The sequence below is a fragment of the Stegostoma tigrinum genome, chromosome 2 (genome assembly GCF_030684315.1).
Source record: "Stegostoma tigrinum isolate sSteTig4 chromosome 2, sSteTig4.hap1, whole genome shotgun sequence".
Classification (NCBI taxonomy): domain Eukaryota; kingdom Metazoa; phylum Chordata; class Chondrichthyes; order Orectolobiformes; family Stegostomatidae; genus Stegostoma; species Stegostoma tigrinum.
Genome location: NC_081355.1, coordinates 16,440,837 through 16,467,690, shown reverse-complemented (window position 1 = coordinate 16,467,690; position 26,854 = coordinate 16,440,837). Strand labels below are relative to the sequence as shown.

The window sequence follows — 26,854 nt, the reverse complement described above, 5'->3', positions numbered from 1 at the left end:
ATATTTCTAGGTTTAAATATTATTCTCCTACAAACTACCAAAATCAGCCTGGTTTCCTTTCTGAGAATAATGTCATTGAGGCCAAAGATTTATGGATATTAGCCTGGGATATTATCTGCTAGTGTCTGTTCAGGTTCTAGAATGGAGGACATTTAATGTGTTCTTTCTGGCGGCTAAAAACATTGAAAGTGTTTTAAACAGAATATTCTTCTTAGTCTAAAACATGAAATCTGTGAAGTAAATAGATGATCTGGACCATTGGACAAATCTTTGGATGCCCTGAATGATCAAAAGCACACACTGGATATAAAAGGTTTAAAAAAAAAGTTACCATTTAGAGATTGGCATCAGCTATCAATGAATTTGGCAGAAACTATTTGACCTGTCATGACTGGATTTCACCAAGAGAACTTTATTACGTTTTAAGTGTTTCAGTATGAATAGATGATTACAAATGGTTTGATGAACAGATGTGCATTTATATTCATCTCCCTCTTGGCCTGAAACGCTCTTCCGCATAATATCTGTTGCATTTTTTAAGATTATGTATATTCCTTGTGGATTTTTTCCTCTGACTTAAAATTCTGACACTGTATTGCTCTTCTAATATAGCATATGTCAAAATTGAAGTCCTTTGTTTTTGAATACTCAGTGTCTACAGCACTGCAAAGTCAATTGTCAGATTGCTTCAGGGATAGTAGGAACTGTAGATGCTGGAGAATCTGAGAAAAACAAGGTGTAGAGCTGGATGAACACAGCAGGCCAAGCAATATCAGAGGAGCAGGAAGGCTGACGCTTCGGGTCTAGACCCTTCTTCAGAAATGGGGGAGGGGAAGGGGATTTCTGAAATAAATAGGGAGAGGGGGGGAGGCAGATAGAAGATGGATAGAGGAGAAGGTAAGGAGAGAGGAGACAGACAGGTCAAAGTGGTGGGGATGAAGCAAGTCGAAGTGAGTGTAGGGAAGGGATAAGTCAAGAGGGCTGGATGAGGCTAGTAGGTAGGAGATGGGGTTGGGGCTTGAGGTGGGAGGAGGGGATAGGCAGGAGGAAGGACAAGTTAGGGAGGCAGGAATGAGCTGGGCTGATTTTGGAATGTGGTATGGGAAGGGGAGATGTTGAAGCATATGAAGTCTACATTGATACCATTGGGCTGCAGGGTTCCCAAGCGGAATATGAGTCGCTCTTCCCCATCTGCAATCTGACCCCTCCGCCAAAGACGTTTTTCCCTCCCCACCCTTGTCTGTTTTCCGGAGGGACCACTGTCTCCGGGACTCCCTTGTCGGCTCCACACTCCCCTCCAGCCCCACCACACCCGGCACTTTCCCCTGCAACCACAGGAAGTGCTACACCGCCCACTTCACCCCCATCCCAGGCCTCAAGATGACTTTCCGCATCAAGCAGATGTTCACCTGCACATCCGCCAATGTGGTATACTGCATCCACTGTTCCTATTGTGGCCTCCTTTACATTGGGGAAACCAAGTGGAAGCTTGGGGACCGCTTTGCAGAGCACCTATGCTCGGTTCGCACTAAACAACTGCACCTCCGAGTCGCGAACCATTTCAACTCCCCCTCCCGTTCCTTAGATGACATGTCCGTCCAGGGCCTCCTGCAGTGCTACAACAATGTAACCCAAAGGTTGCAGGAACAGCAATTCATATTTCACTTGTGAACCCTGCAGCCCAAAGGTATCAATGTGGACTTCACGAACTTCAAAATCTCTCCTCCCCTACTGCATCCCAAAACCAGCGCCGCTCGTCCCCACCTCCCTAATCTGTCTTTCCTCTCACCTATCCCCCAACCCACCTCAAGCCCCACCCCCATCTCCTATCCACTAACCTCACCCCACCCCCTTGTCTTGTCCATCCACCATGGACTGACCCATCTCCTCCCTACCTCCCCACCTACACTCAACTTTACTGGCTCCATCCCCGCCTCTTTGACCAGTCTATCTCCTCTCCACCTATCTTCTCCTCAATCCATCTTCGATCCGCCTCCCCCTCCCTCCCTATTTATTTCAGAACCCCCCTTCCTCTCTGCCATTTCTGAAGAAGTGTCTAGGCCGAAAACATCAGCCTTCCTGCTCCTGTGATGCTGCTTGGCCTGCTGTGTTCATCCAGCTCTACACCTTGTTATCTCTATGTAAGATTGCTGAGGCGATTCACCTCCTGTTCCTGAAATAATGAACATCCTATCCTCGACAGCAACTGATATCAAGAAAATATTAATGTTTAAAACATTTTTTTAAAAAACAAACATCAAGTCAAGAGGAAAGCTTGTTTCCAATATGTTGTTTTGACATGAGTTTATTGAGTGTTGCTGAAAAGAGAGACATCTTGAAGTTTCTAAAATTGCAGTGAGCAGGACAGACAAGAATATAAAAACAGGCCCCCACAATTTATACTACAGGAGGAAATGAATGTTGATTAATTGATTGGTACTGGATAAAGCAGTAAAGAATTGTAGGCTTCCTCAGCTCCTAAGTATTCAAAAAAAGCTGTGAGGCTTCAGCATAGATCTTTTATGTGTGAATGTGCGTGTTGCTTATCTCATGCGTCATATTACAAGCTTGACTTGATATCTTAAACTGGTTGTTAATATAATGGTTAGAACATGTCAACCAAACGTAGACAAAAATATGAATTCAGAGCTGGAGTAGGTCATTCTGTACCTCCAAACCTGCTCTGCTACTCAACAAGATGATGGACAATCTAATTGTGATCTCATTCAGGATTGTTCAAGTGGTCCTGCCCAATCACAGAACAATGTTTTATTAGTAGATGTTCTGTTTTGGGATTTTGCAAATGCAGGCTGTTGAAGATGGCCTATTATAATAATATAGTTGCTGTTTCAAATCTTTCTCTTACATTCCCATGTTAGTATTCGGGGCCTTTGATCCTTTCCCTTAAAACTGAAGTCCTTAGCTGGTTGTCATTAGCTTCTACAACTTGCGCCCTTTCAAAAGCAACAGGTTATTTAATTTTTTTTTAACGATCTTGTCTTAATTTGTATGCCTTTTACTTGTGAAGGTGTTCTTTGTTATAAGCCACAAACCTTTAATCAGGTTTCTTGGTTTAAATCTTCTCTAAGTGGCTTTATCAAAATCAACATGTTTAGTGTAAACGTGTTGTGTATATTACAGGATGGTTGCCCAGAGGTATACATCTCTCTCCACCTTAGATTCATAAGTTGCTTGCCTGGATGGAACAGCCGTGTAGATATCTGTTCAGAGATGTTATTGTACATTTCCAGAGCAGGGATGACTTGATCTTGGGCCGCCTGATTTGGTAGTAGAGACACAGTCATTTATTCCAAGAAGAATTGGGCCTCTTTCTCCAGTTCTTATGCCCATAGAAGTTGAAGTTTAACTCTTGCCCTCTATCTTTCTTGAGGGAAGGAACTGTGAGGCTTTGTTCTCATTCCAATGACTGGCCTGTGTTTATTCTCAGGACTGGGGATCATTTCAGCACTGTTGGCTGCACGGCTGGTTTGCGAAACAGGATGATGCTGACCAGTGTGGTTTCAATCCCCATACCAGCTCAGATTACCACGAAGGGCTATGCTTCTCAACCTCTCCCCTCACAGCTGTGGCCCTCGGGCTAAATTACCACCACTTCTTTCTCTTTACTGAAAGAGCAGCCCTATAGTCTGGTGAGACTGAATTGACTTGATTTTTTTTTAGGACTATCCTGTAATTTAGCTTTTGCTCAGAAGCAGGACAGATGCTTCTCGGATTTACTTCACCCGTGAAATGGAGTATTCCATCCGTATCCCAGGTCAGCAGGTAATTCTGTAGGGCAGCTTATTTCAATATAAATCAAGGTTGGGTCTTGGTTCACATTCCCTTCAATTGCCGTTGTGTTAGTATTCACACAAGGTTTAAGATTAACTGTGTCTAATGCTACTGCTCTGAAACAAATTAAATGTTAATTACTCTTGTCTTTGAACCAAAAGAAATTCACCAAAGGTCACATACCGTAGCTGAGCCATTGATGAGTTGGCGTAGCTTGTTGCACAACCATGTGGCTGACCACTGAACTATCAGTGCAGCAGAAATGACTTTTTGTAATTTTAATCTAAACTGTTATGGAAGGTTGTGATCCAGAAATCTAAATATTCTTAAAAGTCTGATTTATTGTTGGATGATAATTCACATATTTGAATAAACCTCAGGATCTGTGACCAGCCGAAAATAGATTAAGTGACGTTGCTTCAGTATTTGACAACAGTTGCAGCTATGTTTCTGAGACACCAGCTGTTTATGCTTCATCCTGACCAGCTCTGGATCTGAAGTAAATGCAATTGCTTTTGTTTTTGCAGCTCTTGGCCAGATTATGCTGTATGTGGATGGAATGAATGGGGTGATTGACCACAATGAAACTATCCAATGGCTCTACACACTCATAGGATCAAAGGTAAGATGCAATAAGGGTATTGTAAAACCACCTACTGTGTTGTGCATTTGCAAATTGTACAACTCTCCCAGAACAATTTGTGTCATATATTTCCGTGCCTTATATACACATTGAAGTTTCTTGCCTTAATGATTTCCCACAACCCCTGTGCTGGGATAGGACTGAGCAGAGTCACTGACTGAAAAGACTGGCAAGAAAGAACAAGAGACTGGAGCCGTACCTACAGCAACAATAACATGGCCCCATCATCTTCACTCTCTTCCCTCAATACCACATAATGTAAGAAATGTACTTGGAAGGCACATCAGATTCTTCATTCAGATCAGCCTTTAAACTGCATTTATTATAGCTTGCCTCCTTTAAGCAGTTATGGAACATTGTACAAGCAATGGTTCTTATACTGTGTTCTTAACCAACGAGACTTTGATCTTTTTAGTGAATATGGTTTATTGTCAACTAAACCGATTTGGTTAAACTACTCTCTGAATCAGCAGCTAAGTAGTGGTAAATCAGAAAAAAGCTTTGACAAAACTGTCAGAGTCATGGCTTTTTTTTGGAGCGGGCCCCAGCCCTAGCCTCCTCTGGCTGAAATTTGAAATATTTCAGTATAGTAACTTGTCTCTTTAAAGCCGGAGATCCTGAAGCAGAACTGATAATTCTCCAAGTTTATGCTTTTCTCCTTCACTTTGTTTCTCTGTTGCATGCAGCCATGAGAATTGCAATGGAAATTGCAGAAATTGTTGGTATGCATTGGAAAGAAGTTGCCCCCTTTTCGATTTAACAATGGAGTAAGACCTTATTGTAAAATAGATTAAGATTAGTATCCACTGATCGGTTTCTAGATACATTGCATAGATCTGGCCTGCCTTTGGATGATGTGAAGCGGTGAATAGTTAGTTCTTTATTGCTCTAATTGAGGTGATTGCATGTGTGTCCTGTGTTTACTTAAATCAGATTCCAGGAGACTTGGAGTTTGCGAGCTGGCTCATGGTGTTTGTGCTAGTAAATCCAGCTTGCTTTTATTTTGCAGCAGAGGTCAAAAATAAATACAAAGTCTGCCATCAGCTTCAGGAAGACCAATTTTTAGCAAAGCGAATATTGATGTGTTGATATCTGATTTAGATGAGCACCAGTATGAATACCGGAGCCTGGACTAGATGAGAACAAGTTTATAATCAACTTTAATCGAAGAGTTGGGATCTTTTGATCGCTGGTAACGGTGTGGCTGGTTGGAATGTTGTCAAGTCCCTGGTTGTGCCTAGTCAGTGTTCGAGGAAAACTAGCTGTTAGTGAGCAGCACGGTCAATGCCTACACTGAACAAAACCTGTTTGAAATCCACAGTCAAATTATGTTTTAGAACCCTTGTTTGTAAAATTCCCCACATTGCCTTCCCACATCCTCCTACCCTGTCTGTAGCTTTGTGAACACCCTTAAACGACCGATTTGTTTGCTTTTTAAAGCTGTTTCCCATCCATCTCCACGTTGCCGGGATCTCGGGGAAAGCCTGGCGGGGGACACCCATCTCGGACGTTGGATGTGACGGGTTGAGGAATGACTCCCACAAGGTGTTTCCCTTCTGCTGTGCAAGGGCTTTAGGGTGAAGAAACAGTCTTGCAATGTTAAAAAAACTGCTTCTCACTTAACGTGACTAGCGCAGTATAAGCAGAGTTAAGGGGAAAAGAAAGTAATGCAGGTAGTCCTCGCCATGAGAACATTAGTGTTAATGAAAAGAGAAGCTTGTGGAGTAAACTGACAACCGTTAGGCAGTAAAAGTTATCAAATAATCTTTCTAACAGGAAGATTAGTTCCTGGTATCCCTCTGAATACCATTTTATTGTAGTGTTTAGTCTGAATATAATAGTGTATTATAAAGAAGGCAAAACTTGAAAACAGTTCTTGACCTTGCTTTCTTCCCGCTAAGTCAGTCTTGAACCTTAGCTCATGGATTTGGGCAACAAATTGCACAACTAAACATAACGGTGGCAACTGGATTCACTGCCTGGCAAGTGATCACAGGAGTGAAGATCAGAAAATGGACCTCCAAATCATTTGGAGCGAAGCGCTCAAAAAATTAGTTTGATTTCCTCCAAATATTTTTTGGGACGGCTTTAAGAAGAACTAGCAGCCAGAAAAACTGGAGTGAACTGCTGTGAAGAAAAGATTTCAAAACAGAAACCTCTGCAGAGAAATTACTGCAATCTTCTGTGTTTCAGAATAGTATGTTTTACAACTGGCGATAGGAGAAATGAGCAAAGCAGTGAGAGCACTTAAAGTGCATTAGTAACCAAACAGAGAAATCTGGATAGATAACCCATGAAAAGACTGGGTTCCCAAATCATGTCTGGTCCTTTAGAGAAATGAAATAGTTTTGCTTCTGTCCCCATGAGCTAGGCTCGAAAACAGTGTCAGGGTTTCTAACCATGTTTTCACAATTTCTAAACAAGTTACTTAATGACAGTTCACAACAAGCAAGTGAAGAAGATTCTTCAAACGGGTTTAAAATAAATCAATTGAAACAAGAAAATTGGGAGTAAAAATAGTTTTAAAAGCAAAGTGTTGGAGAAATCCGACAAGTCTGGCAGAAGACGCAGAGAGAGGAAAAACTGTTTAGATTTCAAGTTAAGGTGTAGAGCTGGATGAGCATAGCAGGCTGAGCAGCATCAGAGGAGCAGGAAGGCTGACGTTTCGGGCCTAGACCCTCCTTCAGAAATTTTAAGTCTCATGCAACTGTTGGGAACTTGAAGACTTTGGAAGAGGAGCCATACTTGATTTTAACTGTTAGCTTTGTTTCTCTGTCCACAGATGCTGACTGATCTGTAAGGTTTCTCCAGGATCTTGTTTTCCAGGAATGACAATAATTTTGCTGTCGATTGTAAATTCTGCGAAGAAATGTTTAATCAAAGTTTAAGGATCCGCAGCAGTGAAGTTAGCCTAGTATTTGTTATTTTGACAGTTTGAATGAGAAACATAAGTATTATTCAGCAACTAAGCATTTTAGTTGACTCCTTTAAATGTTTTAAAACAAGTTGAAGATAAAGAATAAAAGGGTGAATCTGATTGCGTAGTTTCAAATTTTGGCATGAAAATGCCTCAGGCACACACAAATGAGGTCACAACAGTCAATTTTGATGCAGTTTAAAAATTCACCAATTCTTATCAATTGACACCATTTTTGGACTTTCTACCCACAAACCTTTTGGATATTCTTATGCCATTTTGGTAAAGGGGACCAAACTTTGTGTTGAAAGCAAATGAAATCAGAGTTTTTGGTATTTCTACAAAAATATTTCCAACACCAAAAATGTAGCAACAACTGTAATCAGATCAGAAAGCAAGGCAACAAAATGGGTGTAGTCTAATGCGGTCAGAACACCAACAATTTGTTATAATGATAAAGTAATCAACAGCTACAAATACCCATCAACCATCAGGCATTATTACAAAATCTACCTCTACTGTCTTTGCACCAGAAATATTCAAGCTGTCAGATGCATTTTATAGATCAGCAAATAGGAAAGCACAATGCCCAAAATGTCAAGTAGCTTCATGATTGGACACCAAATCAAATGCAGAACAGATTAGCACACTTCTCTGCTCTTTCTTTAAATGAAAACCTATTTTTCTAATCAACCCATTCAGACCTGTTATTACACTGCTCTGGGTCAGGTGGGACATGAGCCTGAGCCTCCTGACCCAGGCGAAGGGACACTACCACTCTGCCACAAGAGGTTCTCCTATGTGAGAACATCAAAACATGTGTTACACAGATAACAGAGCAATAAGAAACCAATTATGTTTGACAACCTCCGAGCAGACTTGGTCAATATTTGTTTTCCAGAATGAATTGGACACTAGTGGGTACACTCTTTGATAGCAGATACTAACTCCAATACAATTTGTACGTAGTAATGAAGCTGTCTGAACCATGAAACTCTGGAAACCTACAACAAGAGCTCTTTTGCAACTGAATTGTCATTGATCTTTGGATAAATCAGCCACTGATGAACTAGACAAAACAGGACCTAGCTCCAGGATGAGCTATCGAAATACGAGTGGATACAGAGTCTAGAAAATTGTCCAAGAAGCATTATACAGCAAAAATTCTGTTAAATGCAGAATATTCGGCAGAATGGTTACTATTTAAAGCGCAGGAGAGCATTTGACAGAAGAATAGCAATCTCTCTCTTGAAAATTATTGCAAGTGTGAAGATTCAATGCAGAATCCAAGGCAGTCTAATGCCACAGTAGCTTAGCATGGGTGTAGTTTCAAAACATCATCTGAGTAAAACTAAAGCTGTCCAGCCATAGTACAAAAATGTATTCCTTGTGAGTAAAGAGGTCACTTCTTGAAGCAACAGTTTAAAGAATGTAGTCCGCATCAAGCCAAATAACTTCTAAGCCAACATGTACTTTGATGCCCCATATAAGAAACTTGAAGGACAGGACAGTACTGCAGTGAAGTAGGGAACAGGTACCCGTGCACGTACAACATCATTGTTTTCTCAATGAATTAATACCATCACCTGATCCAGATGCAAGTGACGCTGAAGAACATTGTTAGGAGAAACTATCTGATTCACGAATGTCTTTCCCTTGTTTGACCTATGTGACTCCAGACCATGGCAATATGGTTGACTCTCAACTGCCCTCTGTGCAGTTAGGGATGGGCAATAGATATTGGCCAGGGTAGTGGTCCCGACGTCTCCTAAATGATTTTTTTTAAAAAAACAAACTTTTCTACACATTCTTGCATCAGCTACATTAAACCAAGATCCTTCAGAAAGCACTGCTGATCTAATATAAGCCAGCAGAGGAAAAGAAAACTCAGGCAATGTTCTGGTCACGCAGGTTCAAATTCTACCGTGGCAACTGGTGGAATTGAATTCAACAAAAATCTGCAATTCGGAGTCAAGTGGTAATCATAAGAACGTAAGAACTAGGAGCGGAAGTAGGCCGTTCGGCCCTTCGAGCCTGCTCCGTCATTCAGTAAGATTACGGCTGATTTTATCGTGGGCTCAGATCCACTTACCCACGCTCTCACCATATCCCTTAATTCCTTTATTGTTCAAAAAAATCTACCTTAGCTTTAAATACATTTACTGAAGTAGCGTCAACTACTTCAGTGGGCAAGGAATTCCATAGATTAACAACCCTCTGGGTGAAGAAGTTCTTTCTCAATCCAGTCCTAAATCTGCTCCCTCTAATCTTGAGGCTGTGCCCTCTTGTCCGTGCTTCACCTGCCAGTGGGAACATTCTCTCTACTTCTATCTTATCTGGTCCCCTCATAATTTTGTATGTTTCTATAAGATTCCCCACCCCCTCCCCCAGTCTTCTGAATTCCAATGAATATAATCCCAATCTACTCAATTTCTCCTCATAATCCAATCCCCTCAGCTCCAGAATCAACCCAGTGAACCTCCTCTGCACCCCCTCCACTGCCAGTGCATCATTTCTCAAGTAAGGAGACCAAAACTGCACATAATACTCCAGGTGTGACCTCACCAGCACCTTGTACAGCTGTAACATAACCTCTCCGCTTTTAAACTCGATCCCTTTAGCACTGAAGAACAAAATTCCATTTGCATTCCTAATTACATGTTGTACCTGCAGACCAACGTTCTATGATTCATGGACAAGGACACCCAGGTTCCTCTGCATAGCAGCATGCTGCAACTTTTTAACCATTCAAGTAATAATCCTTTTCACTATTCCTCCTACCAAAATGTATGACTTCACGTTTATTTACATTGTATTCCATCTGCCAGACCTTTGCCCACTCACTCAATGTATCTATGTTCCTCTGCAAAGTTTCACAGCCCTCTGCACACTTTGCTCTGCCACTCACTTTCGTGTCATCTGCAAACTTTGACGCCCTACACGTGGTCCCCAACTCCAAATCATCTATATTAATTGTGGTCCCAACACCAATCCCTGAGGCATACCACTACTCACTGCCAGCCAGAATAGCACTCATTTATCCCCACTCTTTGCTTCCTCTTAGTCAACCAATCCTCTATCCATGCAAATACTTTACCCCTAATGCCATGCGCCCTTATCTTGTGCGGCACCTTGTGGAAGACTTTTTGGAAGTCTAGGTACACCACATCCACTGGGTCCCCATTGCCCACCTTGCTTGTAATGTCTTCATAGAATTCCAAAATATTTGTCAAGCATGACCTGACCTTCATGAACCCATGCTGAGTCTGCCTGATGGGACAATTTCTATCGAGATGCCTTGCTATTTCTTCCTTGAAAATAGACTCAAGCATCTTCTCCCACGACACTGGTTAAGCTAACTGGTCTATAATTCCCCATCTTTTGTCTACCTCCCTTTTTAAATAGTGGTGGCACATTTGCTGTTTTCCAATCTGCTGGGACTGCCCTAGAGTCCAGCAAATTTTGGAAAATTCCTGCCAGTGCACCTGCTACTTCGCCATCTCTTTTAGTATCCTGGGATGCATTCCATCAGGGCCAGGAAACTTATCAATCCTTAGCTCCATTTGTTTGCCCAACACTACCTCTTCCATAATATTTGTTTCCAGGCACTCACCTACCTTCGTCTCTTTATCAATTATTGGCATGTTATTAGTGTCCTCCATTGTGAAGACCGATACAAAATATCTGTTCAATGCTTCGGCCATTTCTTCATATCCCATAACTAAGTTCCCGTTTCCTCCTCTAAAGGGCCAACGTTTACTTTCGCCACTCTTTTTTGTTTCATATGTTTATAGAAACTTTTGCTATATTATATTCTGTGCTAGATTTTTTCTTCTTACCTTCTGCCTTGCTTTTCTTTATAGCTCTCTTTGTGGTTTTCTGTTGACCTTTTAAAGATTTCCCAATCTTCTAGATTCATGCTATTTTTGGCCACTTTGTATGCATTCTCTTTCAATTTGATAGCCTCCCTTATTTCCTTCGACACCCATGGCAGATTACCACTATTCTTACAGTCCTTCCGTTTCACTGGAATGTACTTTTGCTGAGCACTTTGAAAAATTGCTTTGAAAATCCTCCACTGCTTGTCAACTGTCTCTCCATCATTCTGTTGCCCCCCGCACCCCCCCCCCCCACCACCTTGTTCAAACACAGGACCTTGGTATTAGATTTGATCTTCACATTCTCCATCTGTATTCTAAGTTCAACCATACTGTGATTACATCTTCCAAGAGGAACCCTACCTATGAGGTCATTAATTATTCCTGTCTCATTACACAGGACCAGATCTAGGATAGTTTGCTCCCTCATCAGTTCCATTACATATTGTTCTAGAAAACTATCACTGATGCACTCAACGAACTCTTCCTCAAGGCTACCCAGCCGAGCTGGATCGACCAATCTACATGTAGATTAAAATCCCCCATGATAATTGCCATACCATTTTTATAAGCATTAGTTATTTCTTTGTTTATTGCCCACCCCAATGTGATGTGATTATTTGGTAGCCTATAGCCAATGCCTATCAGTGACTTTCTCGTCTTAGAATTTCTAATTTCTGCCCAAATAGATTCAACCTCATTCTCCATAGAACCTCGATCATCTTTCAGCACTGGCCTGATCATGAAACCACTTGTCAACTGTCGGGAAAAATCCGTCTGTTTCACTCGTGTTCTTTTAAAGAAGGAAAACAGCCATTCTTACCTGGTCTGGCCTACAAGTGAGTCCAGACCCATATCGATGTGGTTGACTCTTAACTGCCATCTGGGCAACTAGGGATGGGCAGTAAATGCTGGCCCAGCGATGCCTTCATCCTGTGAAAGATTTTAGAAAGTGCACCTTTACCTCCTAGCATTTCCATATCTTGTCACTGACTTTCCTTACTCACCTATTGATTGTAGATGAATCAAATTAAAGACCAGGGAGCACCGTGAGCTGTAAGGAAAAAATGCACAGTAAATGTTTCATTTTAATAAGTAACGTAGGTCAGTGTGTGCAAATCGGTGCTTACGATAGGGGAGTCAAGCTTGAAGGTATAAGGATTTAAGGGCCCTGGAGGAACCTGATGACGATGTCATTGAGGTGTACCTCGCTGGGCATAAATCGCACTGTGGGCGGAGTTAAGAGGAGCAAGAAAATCTTGTGGAGAATTGGCGGGACACTTGAGGTCTAACCAGACGCATGTCAGAAACACATGCACGGAGGCACACAGTGATGATTACTAAACAGCACAACAACTGATGAACATTAGCTGGGAGAGTTTGTTTGTTTTGTAGAGAATCAAATAGTTTATACATAACAGAATGAAGCCATTTGACCCACTATGCCTGTACCAACTGTAAGTATTTTGATTTTGTGAGAATCTCCCGTCTTTTCTCCTCCATGCACTGGCAAATTATTTTGATTTAAATAATCATTCAATGCCGCTTTGAATATCTCAGTTGAACCTACCTCCAGCACACTTCCAGGCAGCGCGTTCCAAATCCTTACCACTCGTTCTGATAAATGTTCTTTCTCATCATGCATCTACTGCTTTTGCAAATCATTTTTAAAATATGCCCTCTGGTTCTTGACCCTTTTGAGCAGAAATAGTTTTTTCTTTCCTAGTCTATCCAGACCTCTTGCGATTTTGAAAACATTAATCAAATCATCTTCTATGTTCCTTGGAGAAAGGAAAACAGTGCCAATTTCTTCAAACCATCCCATAACTGAAGTTTTTCATTCCTGGAACCATTCTGCCGTACTGTTTCTGCACTCTGTCCAATGCATTCGTTCTTCCAGAAATGTGTTGCCCAGAACTGCGCGCAATCCTCCAGCTGAGGTCTAACCAGTGTCCTATTTAAGATTAGCATAAATTCTCTATTTTTGTTTACTAATGTTCATATCAATGGAGTAGATTAAACGTGTGCCTTATTAACACCTGCCCTGACACCATTTTAATGACTTGTGCAGGTATGCACATAGGTCTCTCTGCTCCTGTACAGTCTTTAGAATACTATGCTTTGTTTTAGACAAGCTTTCAATCGTTGTCATGCCAAAATGTACATTTTGATTTGATTTTAATTTGATTTATTAATGTCACATGTACCAAGATACAGTGAAAAACATTGTTTTGCATGCTAACAAATCATCCACGAGTACATTAGGCTTATATAAGAGAATGCAGAATATAGTGTTATAGCTACAGAGAAGGTGTAAAGGAAGGTTAATATAAGGGATCCATTCATAACTCTAATTACAGTAGGAAAGAAGCTGTTCTTAAATCTGCTGATACAAAAGTTTGAAAACACGTATCTTCTACCTAATGGAAGAGGGTGGAAGAAAGTCTAACTGGGGTGCACGGGGTCTTCGATCATGCCGGCTGCTCTTCCAAGGCAGCAGGAAGTGTAGACAGAGTCAATGGAAGGAAGGTTGGTTTGTGTGATGGCCTGGGATGCGTTCACAAGTGTTTGTAATTTCTTGCCATCCTGGGCAGAGCAGTTGCCATACCAAACTGTGATACATCCTGATTAGATGCACTCTATATGGTGCATTTATCAAAATTGGTAAGTGCCATTGTGGACATGACAAATTTCTTTAGCCTTCTGAGGATGTGGAGGTATTGGTGTGCTTGCTTGACTAACTGTAGCATCAACGTGGATGGACCAGGACAGTTTGGTGATATTTACTCCAAGGAATTCTGGGCTCTCAACCACCTCCACCTCAGCATGATTGATACAGACGGGCATGTTCTCCCCTCTGCTTCCAGAAGACAGTGACCAGCTCCTTCATTTTTCAGACCTTTCAGAGAGAGGGTGAGACTTTAATGGCCTGGTGTAAAGATGACAATCTCTTTATCCTGTACTGAGTCCTCCATTGTTTGAGATCTGACCGACTACAAGTAATACAATCAGCAAATCTGTAAGTGGAGTTTTAGCTGAATTTGGCAACACTCTTGTGAGTGTACAGGGAATATAGTAAGGGGCTGAGTATGCAGCCTTGTGGAGATGGTGTTGTCACCAATCCTGACTGAGGCCTGCACATCAGGAGGTCAAGGATCCAGTTGCAGAGAGGGTGCACAATCCTAGGTCTGAGTTTGGATGTGAATTTTTTTTTTTGGCATTATGGTTTTCAAGGTGGAACTTAAATCAGTAAGTAGGAGCCCGATGTAGGTGTCCTTGTTATCCAGATATCCTAGGGATAGGGTCAGGGAGATGGCATCCACCATGGACCTATTGCGATGGCATCGGAATTGTAGTGGATTGAGGCAGTCTGGGAGACGAGAGTCGATGTGTGTCATTACTAACCTCTCAAAGCATTTCATAATGATGGACGCCAGAGCAACTGGGCGGTAGTCATTGAGACACATTATCATCCCAAGAAAAATTAGACAGTGGTCTTCTTGAAGCAGGTGGTAATAGGAGAGGTTAAAGATGTCTGAAAACGCTCCCGTTGGTTGGTCCACTCAGTCTGATTGCATGGCCAGGGACTTCACCTGGGCCAGTCACTTGCCATGGATTTATTCTCCAGAAGACCAATCTGATATCGTCGATGTTGACTGTGGGTACAGAGGTACCTGAGGCTCTCGGGGCGTATTCACTGACCTTCGGTTCAAAACGAGCATAAAACCTGTTAGGAAGAAATGCAATGTGGCCAGCAATCCTATTGGACTCTGCTTTGTAGCTCAGTATATTTTGTAAGGGCTGCTACAGTCAGCATCTGTTCATGTGATTAGTCTGGGACTCCTTTTTAGTCTAGTATTGTCTCTTAGTCTCATCTTCATGACATTGAACTTCATCTGCCCTGTCCACCAGTTAATCCATTTTTGTTCAATAATCTGGCAATAACGTAGGATCTGCTATACTTGTGAATGCTGTAAATTGTAATATTTAGTCTTAAAATATAATCAGCAGCACATGATTGAAGGCAGTGTTTGACCTCGCCTTCTCCTGGACCAGTCTGGCTTAAACCCAAACTTAGGAATGTTGGCATAAAACTGCAAACAAAAAAAATCTTCCATGGTGAGACACCCACTAAGGTCAGTTCCACCACGGATACTCTTTTTCTACATGCCCGTCATCCACTCCACTTCTCTGTTAGGGCTCCCACTCACCCTCTTGGCCTCACTTTTCCTCCCTATCACGTGACTCCACTTACCCCTCTAGCTTTCTGGATTCTGGGGTCTGCGTCCTGATCCCACCCAATGGCTACTGCTGTGACTACAGGGCAGTGAGCTGCTGAGATCAGCCTGCAGCTCCCTGAGGCATGTCTTGTGCCTGACTGAGAGATAAAAGTCTGCCACTCTTTTCAAGAAAGCCTGTCGACAGAAAACTTCATACGTTAGCAAAACTGTCAACTTTATTCACAATGGAAAGAATTAGGTGAAGAATATTTAGTTTTGTGCCTCCATTTCATCGAGTTCAGAGAAATTGACTTAATCGCATGTACAAAATTAGCTAGTACTGCTGCAGTTTCAGCAAGCTCTCTGTTCTCTAATTCAATATTTATAAAAAGAAACAAAATACCGTGCTTGCAGTGCGGAAGGTGAAGGTCTTCTGTTGTGTTCTGAATCGTTTTGGTTGTACAAGTAATCAGAAAGGGATGTTGGGCCTTGAAGGCATGTATTCTTGACCAGTTTAGAAATAAAATGCAGGCTAATAAAAGGGCAAGTCATAAATTGGAGCCTCTCTTACAAACCTAACTTTAATCCCCCAATTCGTGACTGCCTCTTCGTCCTACGGTTACCACTACACGAATTTGAAAACACAAGTACTATTTGTTGCATCACATTCATTTCTATTTGAACTGCACAGTTAGGAGTTCTCAGCTGACCTTATTTGGTATGAAGAGCAGTGAATAGCTGAAACTTAAATTTCAGAAATAAAAGCTTCAACTTGATTTATGACTCCTGAAGCTAATGGAATTTATGCAATGTATGCCAATCTAACATAGCTAGAGCACCTCCGCTCTGTCCTTAGGGATGACCCTGACCTTGCAGTTCAATAAGCCCCTTGATGGCATGCTAATATTTCCCTCCTGGGCTTGCTACAATATTCCGCTGACACACAACTTAAGCTTGAGGAACAACAAAGTGTTTTCTGTTTGGGCATGTGCCCAGTCTCGAGGTGTCAATGTTGAATTCTGTAGCTTCAGAACCTCACTGCGTTGTGTGTGTTGTCCTTTTTTTTGTTGCATTCTCCACCATTCTCACCCCAACTGCCACAGCATTGTGTTGTTTGTGTCTTATGTATTTTGATCTCAGTTGAGATTACCCATTTTGTCCCTTTCACATCTTAATTTAAACCCATTTTGCGTCTCTTCTCATTCACCACTATCAACAATCCCTTTGTCTTCTGCATTAGGACTCCACTGTCCCCTGGCTGCTTCTCCACATCTTTCAAAAGTAGCAAAATATAAAATTTCCAACGCCTTTCAGTTCTGATGCAGAGTCGAGCTAGACTCAAAACATTAATGCTGTATCTTTCTTCGCAGATGTGGAGAGAAGATCAGAGGTTTTCCAGCGTTCTGTGTTTGTTTCAAATTTCCAGCATGAGCAGTATTTTGCGTTTATTAACATAACCAGCTGACTTCAGTACCTATTAATTTGGGGTTGGGGGTAAGGGGGAAAATAATGACTCAGTCTTTGCTGACAAAATAATAGCAAGATTAATGTCACTTGTCATTATTAACATAGGTCACATAATAACTCGTGGTGAAGAAATGATGCAAGTAGCACCACTTTCTTGCCAAGCTTGTCCTTAACCTCCCCATGAATTTCAAGAAATTGCTGTGTGTGCAAATTAATTAACCAATTAAACTGGCTGCAGAAAGTTAGGGCTTCTACTCAATGGTGTGAGTTCCTGCTTATCAAAGAAATTTAATCTCTCTCAACCTCTGCAGGAGAGCAATTACATTTTGAAGCTCTCATTGCTACAGATAATGTATTATTTTTCCTTCCAATGCTCAATTTGTCAGCAGCGCATCTTTTTTTAAAAAAGAGATAGCCCAGGAAATCTCTTGACATTTTGCAAGGGGAACTGGAAAAATTCTTGAGTAAATTACTTGGCATGACTGTGCCTGCTAATAAAGAACAAAGAAACCTACAGCACACGAACAGGCCCTTCGGCCCTCCAAGCCTGCACCAATCAAGATCCTCTGTCTAACCTGTCATCTATTTTCTAACAGTCTGTGTCCATTTGCTCCCTGCCCATCCATGTACCTGTCCAAATATCTTAAGACACTAACGTGTCTGCGTCTACCACTTCTGCTGGCAACATGTTCCAGGCTCCCACCACCCTCTATGTAAAGAACTTTCCACGCATATCTCCATAATGACTGTAGTAAATTGCGAAAGCCAATTGCATATTAGAGATATCTAATGCTTTGTCATTGGAAACCTTTAATAGCTCTGCACCTCCAGTGGCCATACCCAAAGTGCCATCCACATCACCTTGAAGGAGGAGTGTTGTAAGCTTGCCTTACTTGGAGGTAAATGATGTTCTGTGCCCAAGAACTCCACTGACTGCCATTCAATTGGCATATTCATTTCAGATGCATTCAGAAAGCAAACAGCATAATGTGAAACTTCAAATGATGAACTTCTGAAGTTGCCACTCAATGAAACCAAGTGTCAGGCTACCTCCTTGAGTTGGTCTCGCACTTCCAGCTAACTTTTTCATTGCTCGGTCATTGACTTCACTTGCAGTTAAACCATGAGTTTTCTGTTAATGTTTTGAGAAATGTGGTATGGAAGCATTCATTGCAGTGTGTTTAAGTTACACAGAGCAAGAGTGATAATATTTTCAACATGTGCCTCTGAATGTATTAAATGCTCACATTTTTCTCAAAGAGCAACAGGCTATTTTCTCTCATTGGGGTACTGTGTTGCTAGTGGAAAAGGAAATGCTTCTGTGTCTTTCCATCTATCTATCTATCTATCTCCTTATTCTCTCTATGCCTGCTTTTTGGTCATTCTGTTTTCTCCCCTTAACTGTCACCTAGTCGTGTTCTCTTTTTCAGTTTTGAGTAGGACTTCTAGCTCCTGGCCATCGAATCCCAGCCCAACTCCATTCCTCCTGGTGCCCCAAACTTGGAGGTGTACTCCATTTCCCCCTGTGCTCTTTGTGTGAAGCACTGCCAACTGTTCCGTTCTTTCAGTTCCTCTGTTTTCTCACTCTACACAACTTACCTGCATTCACTGAGATCATGCCTGATCTGATAATCCTCAACTTCGCTTTCCTGTCTTTTCCTCTTAATCCTTGATTCCCTTGCTGGTTAAAAGTATAACTCTGTCTTAAATGTACTTAATGACCAGCATTTAACACTCTAGCCAAAAAAAATCCACAGATTCATAACCCTCTGAGAGAAGGAATGTCTCTTCATCTCTGTCTTAAATATGTGATCCCTTATTCGTTTGGGTGCCTAACCTTCTGTCAGTCTCATTCATTCTACTTGCCATTTGCATCATTGGACTTTGCCAAGCCATCAACAATCACTGTTACTTGTCCCTGTCCACACATGACTGATTAAGACCCTTTTTGATCTTTCCTGGATTGGGCCAATTGCATTGACATCCTGACTTTTGAGAATATGGCTCATGGGTAGTGACAGTAAATCCCCTTACTGAAGTCTCCTTGTTGACTCCACTTTGCACTATCTCACCAGCCCAAATTGATAATTTGGCTGGCTGCCTATTATCAAGTCTGACACTTCCTCTCCCTAATTGTTGCATTGGCTCACGTCTATCCCTTTCACCTCACCTTTTGAAATCTATCCAACAACATCTAACATTGAGTTTTTTTCCCTTTCCTCCTGTGATCTCTGCCTAAATAACTCTTTGACCTTGGTGATTTTAGCCTACATCTCTTTCCCCTTCCCCTCTCTGCTCTGAATTCATTGTGTTCCTGTCCTTCCTAAACCCCTCATTCTACACAGACTCATGGACCTTTATTCGTGGTCACCCCTTGACACTGCCAATTCACAGACTTCTATATGCGTTGATGGTTTCATTCACAACTCCAACTGCTCTCTTCATCTCTCTTGACCTGCCTTTCTTCCAACTTGACTCTGTGCTTGTCACAAGGCAGGAAAGCATTCTTCTTTAAGTCAATAATAATGTATTTTAACCTGACCGCCCCCAGCACAGCAATCTAGTCTAAGTCCGTGTTCCTGTTGACTCTGATGATTTATTGTAATATCTTGCCTTTTAAACAGATCCTCTTCCCCACTCCACCAATTGATGGCTGTACCTATGATAGCCTAAGCTGCACCTTCGGGAATTTTCTCCCTAAGTCCTTCGCTCATTTTCCCTTTCTCCTTCCCCAGCTCTAGTTTAGTACCCAACCCTTTGACCAAGTTCTTTGTGAACCGTCCTTACCTTTGTTTGATCGTGATCTGATTCCATCTACGCTTTTCAATGTTTAAAAAGCCCTGTATAAATACCCAGTTGTTTACGATTGCTGAGCACATTGGGACATTCTGAAATGTACTCATTTTGAAAAGCTGTTTGGTGGCTCTTAGCCCCGACCTATAATTGCCCAATCCTGAAGTGTGAGGCTTTTGTTCAGATGCTGCTCTGTGTGCACGTCTGTATTCAGTCCCTCTACAGTAAGTGTTCCTGGATTAGGCTGTACATCCACAGTGGCAAATAGCTGTCGGCATGCCTTTTACATTTGTTGCACGGTTGCTGCTGTTTATTTTCTGATGGGACGAGTAACTGAGATTGAAATACATAGCGTCAACACAAGCCTGGCCAAAAACTATAAAGAAGAAAGGCCAAGCTTCTAACTTTTTCATGTCTGTAATCTTTTGCTAACTGTAAATTTTTCTCCTCTGAGTCTTTAACCTGCTCTCGGTTCCCAAACGGCATCACTTTTAGTGGAAACTAATCCATTTTCAAAGTGCTGTTGACTAATCTCCAAAGACTGAGTGGAATGTCAGGACGAGGTTGATACAACAAGGTTGATTAAAGATTTATATCGCACATATTGTTTTAATTTCAATTTCTTATCCCCTGTCTGAGTCTAGCACTGCAGGGATAAGAGTGGAGCCTGCCCTCCTGACCTCCTGTGCTTACAGGCCTGAGGTTCACATCTTGTTGGAAGCTGTTTCACAGAATCATTTGAAGGGAAGCTAGAGATTAGGTGAAATGCTGAAATCTGGTAAAGTTATTGGATCCATGGAAAAGCATCCCATAGTTAAACGGGAGATCCTGATCTAATCTCTTTAATCCGTACCATTCAGCCTCTGTTGTAAGATGGAGGGAAATATATTGGAAATACATTTTGTCCGATTACAGTGCCTCTCAGAATGAAAATGTGTACTGAATATGTCTTTGTAATAAACCCAGCTAGTAACTGGCCTTCTGTTGAAAACTGTTGTCATGTAAGCTTAAATCCTGACAAAAAGCTGGAATTAGATCCTGCAAAGAGGCAAGTACAGTTTATCTTCTGTCCCACCCCCACAATGGCCGGCTGGCTGTGGAAGCATTTTTTTATTATAATAAATGTCGGAGAATAGGTGCCTCCAATGAGGGGCAGTCCCTCCCTATCTTTTTTTGGTGTAAAGATTACTTGCTGTCTGTTGAACTCCCAAAAGCAAGAGTCCTTCCAGCTTTGTGAACCTGTCCTCAAGCCATTGATTGAGTGACGTGGGGTAAGTTGCAGGCCGGTAGCTTTGTTTCTTGTATTACGGGCATCTGACACCCATTTGATGCAGATGGCAGGGTCCCCAAGCTTGTAGCAACAATGTTTCCTACAGATGTGCTGCTCCAGACTTCTTTCTCTCCTATAAGTCGTCCTACAAGACACGCACCAAGGGAAAGAGCCAATTGTTTTTGGAAAGTAGCTCCGTTCATTTTGTGTCATTTCCAAAGCGCTTGAGCACTGGTTCTGAATTGGTCATGTGCAGTCTTCTGGTAATTATGCTATGCAGGATTGTGTATTGGGTGATCAGCAAAGAAACTAGCCCAAGTCTAAGCATTCGCAAATTCATTGTGTCAAAACACGGCTAGTATTTGTTTTCATCTAACATCAGCAAATGTGATTAGCAAATTAGAAAACATGCAGCAAGATATACAGACACCAACATTAGAAGCTTGTACAAAAATATTTACAACAGTAGTAAATGAAAGTGTACAATTGAGTTAGTATCATCTCATTACCCTATTACCGGAGTTCACTGCATCACCTTTCAAGAGGTGAGTAAGGATTGAGAACTGAACGTAATGATAAAAGTTTTCATCCTCACAAATTGTGTTGTTTAAATGAGTCTTTTATGAAAACTAATTACATTGCAAATAATGAATAAAGATTACTGAGTAAGATTAAAGTGTTTTGTAAATTGCAGATTGAGTCTGTTGTACTTGGTGGTTAGCTCGGTTGGCTGCACAGCTGATTTGTGATACACAGTGATGCCAACAAGATGGGTTCAATTCCCACACCAGCTGAGGCTACCATGAAGGGACTCTCCTTCTCAACCTCCCCCTTTACCTGGGGCATGGTGATCCTCGAGGTAAACTCACCACTAATCATCTCTTTCTCTCTAATGAGAGAGCAGCCCTATGGCCTGGTAGGTTTATCACGATGTTTAATTTTATTATTTAAATATGTATACACTGGCTGTTGTTCAAGACTTGGAGTCTTTCAGCACGGAAATGGACCCTTTGGCTCAACTTGTCCATGGCAACCAATTTTTCCAGACTAAAACTAGTCCCGTTGGCCCATATCCCTCTAAGTCTTTCCTAATCATGTGCCTGTCTAGATGTCTTTTAAATGTTATAACTGTACAAGCATCTACCATTTTCTCTGACAGTTCATTCCCTATAGGCACTGCCCTCTGTGTGAAAATATTGCCCCTCAGGCTCCTTTTTAAAACCTAACCCTCTCACCTTAAACCTATGTCTTGGAGTTTTGAACTCCAGGGAAAAGACCTTTACTCTTAAACTTATACCTCTATAAGGTCAATCCACAACCTGCCATGCTCCAGGGGAGAACAGTCTCAGCCTTTCCTTACAACTCAAACTCTCCAGTCCCAGTAACATCCTTGAGTTCTCTGCTACTACCTTGGAAATTTTACAGGAATTTCAAACACAAATTGCAAGCCCTCCTGGACGCTTGCTTCGCTATTGATTTGGTCGCATCCCCATAAAAATGTTGATCGTTCCTTGCCTCACTTCTCGGATTAGCCTCCTGCAGGCTGAGGTGACACCTCTGTAAAAGCAAATGCCTTTTAAGAGGAAAGCAATCCTCATCCTGTGCAAGCCAACATTTTGTGAGCGTTTTGGTTTTCGCAGCTTCCAGATATTCATGTGTCCTGCAGCCAGTTCCCTTGCAAGGATAACATCTGCCCTATTCCTGGCTTTTCCTTCAGGTTCTGCTCTGTCACTGGTCATTGGGAAATACCACAGTTGCTCAGACTAGGTTCTGTAAACTAGTGTGTGGGTGCTTCTATTCACATAGCTGTGACAAACATGTCTGTGCACGAAGGCGCAGTAGCTTCAACAACCGGGTGAGCATTGAGGATTGAAAAATATTTTGTCTGTGTACAATCTACAAAGCTAACCTGTAGCAATTGTCAGAGGAAATTTACAGGAAGCCATCAGGAAAGAAATGTGGAAGCAACATCGCTATGCAGAAGGCTGAAGCAGTCTGCGTGGTCAAAGTGCTTATGAACCAAATTCTGCTCCCTTACGTCAGATTTCTTTCTTAAAATAAAAAAGCCTAATATAAGAGCAAAATCCTGCCTGAAGTGAAAACAAACAATGTTGGGAATGCTCAGCAGGCCAGGCGGTATCTGTGGAGAAAAATACCAGTTAGAGCTATGAGAAGAGGTCGCCATTATGAATGGTTAACTTTGCCCCCTTTTGCTGTAGATGCTGCCTGATATCCCCCCTAGTATTGTGTGTTTTTGGACTGAAAGTAGCGTCAAATTTGACAGTAATTAACAATATATATGTTATGCAAAGACACTGCAGCAGTGTGTTTTTCTAGGTGCTGATTTATTCTGTAATTTATTAGCTTGCTGCTCAGGATCAGATTTTGATGAAGTTACACTGCAATGTACTGTTTCATATACAGTGTATGTTGCTTTTGAACAGTGGGAAGTCAGCAAGCTCAAGGTCACTTTTTACCCCCACAATGATTGGAAAGAAGATTCATTTGCACAGCAATGCGCCCAAGTTGGCAGTATGCAGTCTCAGGAAATGAAGATTGGAGCAAAGGGTGTGAAGTTGTAATGTTTTTGTAAAAAAAACTGCCCTCTGGTCTTTTTTTTTTCAACGTGGGCCTTCTTATTAATGCCAGAGCAGTCATCTGGAATAATCATTGCATTTTCAAGAACCTCTCCCAAAGTGACTTGAAAATGTGGTACTAATTTGTGTACTTTTTTTGTTTGGAATTTATATACAGTAGCAGCGGCAAGCAGCAGCAGTTTTTAAAATGCTGCCACCCAATACTCTGGTTTTGGTCATTGCAGTCAGTAGTGGGGGTGTCTTTACTTATTTGATATTCTTTGTCACTATGCCTGGTGCACTAACAAGTAGCCATCACGTAAAAAAAAAATGCTCTTTTTACATAAAGGAACTGCAGATGCTGCAGAATCTGAGATAACAAGGTGTAGAGCTGGATGAACACAGCAGGCCAAGTAGCATCAGAGGAGCAGGAAAGTTGACATTTCAAGCCTAGAATCTCCTTCAGAAGATTGATCCAGATCCATTTCTGAAGAAGGGTCTTGGGTCTGAAACGTCAGCCTTCCTGCTCTTTCTTTCTTTACATAATTTCTTGCACCTCAAATCTTGCCATTCAGCTCAAAAGAGGGGTAAAAAGAAACGAAAGATAATGGGAACTGCAGATGCTGGAGAATCCAAGTTAACAAAGTGTGGAACTGGATGAACACAGCAGGCCAAGCAGCATCTCAGGAACACGAATGCTGACGTTTCGGGCCTAGACCCTTCATCAGAGAGGGGTCTAGGCCCAAAACGTCAGCTTTTGTACTCCTGAGAAGCTGCTTGGCCTGCTGTGTTCATCCAGTTCCACACTTTGTTATCTAAAAAGAAACCAAAATGCATTTACTGCTCAATACCCCATTCAAGGAAAAATGTAGGAGATGGTTCACAGGTGCTAAAATAGCACACAGTTATTTATAGTGGAAGTACTGGAGATGATCAAAACCCAGATCTGCTGTGTGAAAAATGCATTGAAAAACAGTTGTCCCCTAAATATATGCCAGCTCTGCCTTCAATAGCTCTCCCCTCCCTCAGGTTCCCATAGGTGATGAGCCACTGCACTTCACATTGTCTTGCTCAAAGCCCATTGCATTTCTTCTGAAATTCATAACTTATCCCCAGCCCTAATCTACCTCTGATCTTTTTTTATACTCTCTGCTTTATCCAGCCCTGTCCTTTCATGCCTGTGTACTAAAGGGTTAAATTCACCTTTTTCTTAAGAATAGCTATTGAGCATGTTGGTACGGAATTACCATAGTGACATCAGATCCCATAGAACGGAGCATAAGTTTTGCACAAGATGTCCTTTTATACATCCTCTCCCTTTTACACAGTTTAATGCCAAGTCACCTTATCTTAATAAACATTCTCAGTTTCTTTTGTTGTTTTGATGGCTTAGTTGCCTTTGATATTGTTGCAACTGAGTCATTCAAAACAGAAGACTGTGCAGTAATTCCCAGTTATTGCTGGATTAGTCGTGCGTTCTGCTGTGGGCAGTCACCCAAGTTGGATCTGCACAATGACAAACGGCAGTGTGACACAGCGGTACCATGGCATGTTGCTGGGGATGTTACAAATTCTGTATCGTCGCTGCATTGGAATTCCATCTGATGAAATGTGCACCTGGAGGCATTATTTGGCCGTTCATTGGCATGGCACAATATATACAAGTCTTTAATCAGATATTTACGGAGCATTCCATCATTTGAACATGCTGTTTAAGGGCCATATGTTTTGACTAGTCTGCCGTTACCCTATGTTGTGTTGCTTGATCAGTTCTATACTACGCTGTGATGTCATGGGTATGTTCCGTCTGTTTTTTCAGTTCTTTTGTGTTCTAAGATGCAGACTAGAGGAATGTCGTATCTTTGAATCTGGAGTTGTGAACAGTGCGTGTTAGTGTTTGAATTCAGACAGTCCTGGCTTTTCAGCAATTAAACTGTATCAGATCAACAGAGGTATGCTAATAGAGACTGGGCTGGTCACACATTCACAAAGATGTGCTTGCATATATGTGCACCCCCCGCCGCCTTGTGAAAACACAGATACGTGTGTGTAGGGATATGTCAGAGTGATGTGTAACCAGATGGTCTTGCACCATATGATATTAGTGCATTCTGGCACTTGCAATTTGAGCTTTATCACTTAGGAATGGTCTCTTAGACCATTTAAGTCATTTAACGTCTGAAAAAAGGAACAGAGATCTATGTGACTTGCAACAAATTGGAAGCATCTGAACTTTTTTGCCGAGAGAAGTTTAGTTTTGAAAATCTGCTTGTTTTGTTAGGGACATTCATGTTAGGACTGCGTCCAGGGCCTGGGGGATTTAAGCCAGTGACAGAAAGTTGAATAATATTTTTCAACTTATGATTAGGTTTAATTTGATGAGTGGTAATTCATTCGCACCTTTTGGATGTCTGCTCCTTGTCCATTGGTCAAAACGGATGTCATTCAGTTAAGAGGAAGCTCACTTGTAAGTGTACAATTCTGTCTGAACTTTTGCCTTTATGGCTTTCGCGAGGCTGATCCACTCCTTTCAACATGGTCTCAGCTGTGACTGAGCTGGTAGCAATCTTGCCTCTAAGGTTGGAAGTTGTGGATTTAAATCACCTTCCAGAGACTAGAGTACAAAATTCAGTCAAGCCCAGAGGTTAGCATTGCTGCCTTACAGTGCCAGGGACCTGGGTTTGGTTACACTGTGTGGACTTTGATCGTTCTCCCAGTGTCTGTGGATTTCCTCCCACAGTCTGAAGATGGAATGGGTTTGGTCGACTGGCTGTGCTAAATTGCCCACAGTGTCCAGGGATGTGCAGGCTAGGTAGATTCGTCGTGAAGAATTCAGGGTTACAGGGATAGGGTAGAGTAGTGGGTCTGGATGGGATGCTTTTTGGGTGTTGGTGTAGACTTAATGGGCCAAATGGCTTGTTTCCATCCTGTAAAGGCTGAGGTTCTGACTGGTTTCCACCTCATGTAGACCCTAAAGATTTGTTTGAATTGATATCAATGCTTTGTGCTGTGAAGTGGTGCAGCATAGGACGCAGTCAGCATTGAGCCCTCAACCAACCCCATGAGGAAAGGGTATCCTTTATTAGATTTATTGTTTGTAGCAGCTTGCTGTAAGTTCCTATCTTGCAACAATGACTACACTTTAAAAAGTAGTTCATTTGATTGTGAAGAGCTTTGGAGTATCCGCTCACTTGGCACTGTGTATTGAACCTGCCCAAAACACAAGCAACAAGAAAGGAAGTTTTTAATTTCAAGGTTGCTGAAAAAGCTCAGCAGGTCTGGTAGCATCTGTGAAGCA

The 26,854-nt window shown here is 41.8% G+C and overlaps 1 protein-coding gene across 5 annotated transcripts in view; it reads left to right on the top strand.

The window, feature by feature from the left end:
- The window catches only part of fhod3b (formin homology 2 domain containing 3b), a 583,240-nt gene that overhangs the window by 353,280 nt on the left and 203,106 nt on the right, over positions 1–26,854 (top strand). For all 5 annotated transcript variants that reach the window (XM_048559318.2, XM_048559356.2, XM_059652629.1 and 2 more), the window contains one exon: positions 4,320–4,414. In XM_048559318.2, coding sequence (XP_048415275.2) covers positions 4,320–4,414 — 95 coding nt within the window. The remainder of the gene's footprint in view (positions 1–4,319; positions 4,415–26,854) is intronic.